Source organism: Myxine glutinosa, chromosome 4, assembly GCF_964187855.1.
Source record: "Myxine glutinosa chromosome 4, kmMyxGlut1.1, whole genome shotgun sequence".
NCBI lineage: Eukaryota > Metazoa > Chordata > Myxini > Myxiniformes > Myxinidae > Myxine > Myxine glutinosa.
The window spans coordinates 14,284,627-14,290,826 of record NC_136264.1 but is presented as its reverse complement, the minus strand read 5'-3'; the positions used below and the strand labels follow the sequence as shown (position 1 = coordinate 14,290,826).

Genomic DNA, 6,200 nt, shown 5'->3' with positions numbered 1-6,200 from the left:
CGGCCAATACAATTGGTGTCCAAAATTTAGTCCAAATATTTTGTCCCAGGTTCCAAATCCCTACTCCTGACTACCAAATGTTGCGGTTCTCTCGCCGGCCTTCTCCCCTTATCAAGGGGGGATTAATCCCCTTGTCTTTACTGGCCTGGCGCGAACCGAGGCTTACAACGTCCCTTCCGGACAGTGCAAAATAGGGTTTTGGGACCAAATTCTCGAACGTACCTAAGTACTCGCGCTGCCCTGGAAGCAAGGAAACAAGCCTCGCACGAACCACGTGAGGTTGGAATACGGCGAGCGGTTTGCGTACACGTGATCCGCGCAGTTATAACTAATGGAACCCGATTGGAGCGATCTTATTCGTTCCACGCTTATTCAATTGGAGAAATCACGGGAACGATCGAATTCAGAAGAAAGGAAGAACAGAGTGGTTTAATGATTATCACACGTATATACAGTTCAGGACGAAGAGACACAGGGAAATCCTTATACAGTCTTAATTATCCCAAAGACAACGGGCCCGTCTGACACACTCACACGGGGTATTGCAGATGGGCAGGTGTTCCCCAGCACGTCCAAGGATGGTTCTCGTTGAGCTCTCCACGGTCCCCGGCATGTTCGCGAAGATGGAGATCGGCGAAGACAGGGCCACATAGCGCGTCGCTTGAGCAAAGGCGATATATCGTGGCGAACGGCAGGGAGGGCTTTTACGGCAAAGGCGGGACGGCTTTTACGGCAAAGGGGCGGTTACGCAACCTCGTTCACTCTCTTGGCTGGAATGCGCAAGTTCGTTATAACCGCGCCTGGCTACGCCCACGTATATCTAGTAACCAACTCTTCTTCCTCAACCCTTGGTGTTGGTTAGCGCACGCGTTCTTATCAATAGTCAAGTTCATCAAGCGGTACAGTGCGAGTGATGCAAGTCCTCTCCCTCTCCTCTGCAAGGCCTTCCCTCTGCAAGTCCTCTTGAGGGCTTTGCGCATCGGGTTATATAGGCACGCCCCGCAAACCTTCTGGAACTCACCAGACTCTTCTCACCATGCCCTCTGACACCACCACCTCTGAGCTCTGATTGGCGGCTCATGCATGAGCGTCATCGCTCCTGCCGCTCTGCCTCGACTCCGCCCCGACCCTCCTCCGCCGCCCTCGTGTTAACTCGCCCAAAATGAACTAACGTTAACAAACTGTATTGAGGTTACGGACGTAGGATGATCGGTGGCGTTAGGGCCTATTTTCCTGGCTTTACACAACACTGGAAAGGGCCTACTCTCACACATACTAAGAAATAACTATACTACAAATGAGGCTACATGTTGCTCGTGTGACTATCTATGGGGGGCAAACCTTTAACCTTTATTAGGCTCACTGTACAAACCTCAAAACCGTTACAATATATATATGGTACATGGGGGACGGGGGTTCTATGACAGGGATGTCATACATATATTGCAATAACTTTATATGACAGTTTTTGTACAGTCAACTTAGGAATCAAACCCACGAGAGGCATCAAAGGTCAGTGTACTACCTCTACTGCAGTCCTGTCCACCCCGCACCAGCAGCGTACCAATTCCCAAGAGTCATCAAGTCAATGATTCCATCACCACTGGTGGGAATGATGTAATGCTCTTGGCACAGGAATGAACACAATATTTACACCGATTGGTCAGGTTTGAGTAACACGTGGAAAGCAAACACCGACATCACGACAAGCCTCTGTTGACGCACAACGACACCGGAAAGACACCCACCTTTCGGGTACATCAACGTCTCGAGACATGGTCACGTGTTGTTGATACAGAGCCTTGGTGCTGCCAAAGGAGTTTCTTCGTGAGGGTTACACGGATATTACACTGTGTGGTTTGCCATTGCCCCTCCCCAAGTGGTTTACTCGTGCACTATCCTGAACAGCAAGCAAGAAAGGAACACGTGTCGTACCATTTTAGCTCACCTGGACTTCAGTCCAGCGAGCTTATGCGATCGAGCAGTGTCCGTGGGTCAGTCAGTCAGTGTCAGTCACACAGTCAGTCAGTCACAGCCAGTCAATGTCAGTCAGTCAGTCACAGTCCGTCAGTCACAGTCAGTGAGTCACAGTCAGTGAGTCACAGTCAGTGAGTCACAGTCAGTGAGTCACAGTCGATGAGTCTGTAAACACTTCAGTCATCGCTTGAATGAAACACGATTTTGATGGACTACGGTGGGAGAGGGTGCACAGTTTGACCCCCCAAAATAGGTATTTGCTGTATTGGCCTATTACGAAGGTGTATTGGTCTATTACGAAGGTGTATTGGCCTATTACGAAGATGTATTGACCGTATCAAAATGAGCACTCAGTAAGGGGTCTATGGGAGTTTGACCAAACCCCCCCCCCCCCCCACCAATTTTTTTTTTCTCTCTTCTCCTAAACTACACACACGATTTTGATGAAACTTGACTACAACCTGTATACCCGATGCCTAACGAAGGTTAAACGACGGTATTGACCGCATCAAAATGAGCACTCAGTGTGGGGTCTATGGGGGTTTGATCCCCAAAATATGTATTTTTTCCTCTTCTCTGAAACTTCATCGCCCATGAGGTACCAAAGTTTGTTGATGGTATTAAAAGTATCAGGGTCTGAGGGGGTTTGTGGGGAGTTTGAGTGACTGTTTTTGCTCCTGATCCAGGTGAGGTTCAGGACCCGCGGTCCTATTTTTAAACTTTGCTATAACCCGGCTGGGGCTTGAACCGCCGACCTTCCAGACTCACAGGAAATATCCAACGTGTTATGGTAACACCAACCTGAATTTTTCCCGCCCGAAGCAAGGCGCCGTGTATCGAGCCAGGGACGTTGGCAGGAACGACAACACCGCTTCCTGCTCCCACAGCCATCCAGGATCCACCGAGGTCGTCAGTGCGTAAACCGTGGGCTGAAGGACCTGCCACGACTGCGGCCACAAGATTCGTCACAAACTGAAACAGCGACAACGTTACGGTCATCATGGATATATGAACTCCCGGCCAAACCACAAACGCCAGATCGCTTTCCTCCTTCAAAACAGCTCAAGCTGCCTTGAAATTGTATCACTGTCGCTACTGTCCACAAACAAAAACACGCTTTTCATTCTATTTCCTCGGTTCTCCTTCCTCAAATACAAACGTTTATTGCAAGCCCTGATAGTCTCCGCCTTTCAGCAATAGCCCCGCCCCGATGACCGTCTCCGCCTTTCAGCAATAGCCCCGTCCCAATGATCGTCTCCGCCTTTCAGCAATAGCCCCGCCCCAATGATTCTCCGCCTTTCAGCAATAGCCCCACCCCGATGATCGTCTCCGCCTTTCAGCAACAGTCCGCCCCAATGATCGTCTCCGTCTTTCAGCAATAGCCCCGCCCCGAAGATAGTCCCCACCTTTCAGCAATAGCCCCGCCCCGATGATAGTCTCCGCCTTTCAGCAATACAACCGCCCCGATAATAGCCCCACCTCCATCATGTCCGCCTTTCAAACAGAGAGCCACCCCGATTGTCTCCGCCTTTCAACTATAGCCCCACCCCTCAATCATAGCCCCGCCCGATCTGCGACTTCATCTCCCATACAAAACACAATGTATGTTTGTGTATTTGTGTGACGTCTGTCCCCCTTCATATGGGTAGGTTTTAAAGGCTTTGTCACGCTTTAGGAGGGATTTGAGTGGGGAGGAGGGTGTAATGGGCAATCTGTGGACACGACTGTGTGTCCGCCAGTTAAAAGACCTAAGAGACTCCGAGGACCCAAAATACACCAAGCCCAAGGACCCAGAACAGCCCAAGGACTCTAAAGACCCCAATGACTCTGAAGACCCAAAAGACCACAAGGACTCTGACAACCCAAAAGACCAACAAGACCAAGAAGACTGTCCAAATACCCAGAAGACTGAAAAGACTCTGAATACCCAAAATACCCAAAGACCCAAAAACACTCCAAAGACCATAAAGATCCTGAAGATTGAAAAGACTGAATGCCTCAACTCTGTGTTTGCCTCTAAATCTTGTGTTCCAAACCCATCCCTCTCTGTACCCACCATACCCAGTCGTATCCAGCTGCTCCTGGACTCTGTGTCCTTTCCTCCTGACAAGGTGGAAAAGTTTCTGTCAACCCTCGACTCTGATTCTGCAACTGGACCTGACGGCATCAGCCCCCGGGTCCTAAAATCCTGTTCTTCCGCTCTTTCACTCCCTCTCTGTGTTCTCTTCACCCTCTCTTTTGCTCAAGGTCATCTGCCATCTGCTTGGAAATCTGCCAACATCACCGCTTTGCACAAAAAAGGTGCAAAAACAGATCCCAGCAACTACAGACCAATCAGCCTTCTCCCAATTATCAGCAAAGTCATGGAATCCATCATTGCTTCAGATATGAAATCTTTCCTCTTCTCCAATGGCTTGATCTCTGATCATCAATTTGGTTTCAGACCTGGTCACTCTACTCTGGACATGCTGCTTCTGCTTTCTCAACAATGGATGGAGGTCCTCAATGCCAAACAGGAAATTAGAGCTGTCTCCCTTGACATATCACGTGCCTTCGATACGGTCTGGCACCCCGCTCTGCTCACCAAACTCTCCTCTTTTGGTATCCATGGAAATCTCCACGCATGGCTGGCGGACTTCCTCTCTAGTCGTAGTCTTCGTGTGGCCCTGAATGGGTTTCTCTCATCTCCTCTTCCTGTTCAGGCTGGAGTTCCCCAAGGCAGTGTTCTGGGCCCTGTGCTTTTTCTGGTCTTCATCAATGATCTCTCTGACTCTCTTGAAAATCCTCTATCTCTTTGCTGATGACTCTACTCTCTGTCGCTCCATTCTTCATCCCTCAGATCGGCAGTCTGCAGCCTCCTCACTCTCTGCAGACCTGGACAAAATCACAGACTGGGCAAACAAGTGGAACATGTCTTTCAATCCTGACAAATCTCACACTCTTACGATGTCTCTCCGAAAAGACCGACTGGACAACCCTCCCATCCACTTTCTGAATAATCCTCTCCAAGAAGTTCTGTCACTCAAGCTTTTGGGTCTCACTATCTGCCAAGATCTTTCCTGGGAAAACCACATTTCAAATCTGGCCTCCAAAGCCAGTCGCCGACTGGGCATCCTCCGTCGTGCGAAGTCCTTCCTTGGCACACCTGAGCTCCTCACCACATACAAGGCTTTCATCCGCAGCTCAATGGAATACTGCTCTCCCCTCTGGGCTGGTGCTCCTGCCTCACACCTAGCTCGTCTTCACGCTGTTGAAACCAAAGCATTCAGAATCATTGGAATCTCCCATGATGAAGCTAACTCCAAGGGCCTCTCACTCACTCACCGCAGGCAGGTTGGTGGTCTTTCCGTCTTCTACCGACTCCTCTCTGGCCTTGGCCCCCCCAGCTCTCTCTGGGCTCTGTCCCGCAAATATTCCTACAGGTCGCACAAGATCTGCCTGCAACCCTCTTATGGTTAAACTGCCAAAATCAAGACTCTCTGCTCACCTTCACTCCTCTTTTCTCCCACCTCTGGAACAAACTCCCTCACTCTCTTCAATCCCACTCCACCCTCCAGGTCTTTAAAACAGCTGTTCACCACCACCTCTTATCTTCCCCCATCCAAAACCTTGAACTTTTCTACCTCCGCTAATTTCACCCCAATTCCACTTTTTTGAAATACCAACTTCTGTCCTGGAAGTTCTTGGTGTCCTTGTGTTTTATACTTCTCCCACCCCCCCCCTCCCCCCTTCCCACGCCTCCTCCCCCCAAGCCCTCTCCCTCCCACACATCTCCCTGCTCTTAAATGTTGTGTGCTCTCAAGTGTTTGTGTGCTTCCCCTTCTCTTCCGCTCCCTCTTTTTATATATTTTGTTTGTCTGGTTGATTTATTTGTGAAGTAAATGTCAGCTCTTTCGCGAGCCTCGATTCAGTATACAAAAAAAAAAAAAAAAAAAAAAAAGACCCTGAAGACTCAAACTACCCAGAACATGCTTAAAGACACCAAACACCCAAAGACCCATAAAGACTCGAAAAACTCCAAAGACCCATCAGACCGAAAAGACCCATCAGCCCAAAAAGACCCATCAGCCCGAAAAGACCCATCAGCCCGAAAAGACCCATCAGCCCGAAAAGACCCATCAGCCCGAAAAGACCCCAAAGACCCAGAGGACCGAAAAGGCCTGAGGATCCAAACGACCCAGAGGAACCAGAAGACCAAAAAGACCCAGAGGACCCAAATAACC

The 6,200-nt window shown here is 49.6% G+C and overlaps 1 protein-coding gene across 1 annotated transcript in view; it reads right to left on the bottom strand.

The window, feature by feature from the left end:
• The window catches only part of MANBA (mannosidase beta), a 166,018-nt gene extending 162,848 nt beyond the window's left edge, over positions 1 to 3,170 (bottom strand). The window contains exon 1 of the mRNA XM_078775482.1: positions 2,779 to 3,170. Coding sequence (XP_078631608.1) covers positions 2,779 to 2,979 — 201 coding nt within the window. The 5' untranslated portion in view covers positions 2,980 to 3,170. The remainder of the gene's footprint in view (positions 1 to 2,778) is intronic.
• Between the last annotated feature and the right edge of the window lie 3,030 nt (positions 3,171 to 6,200).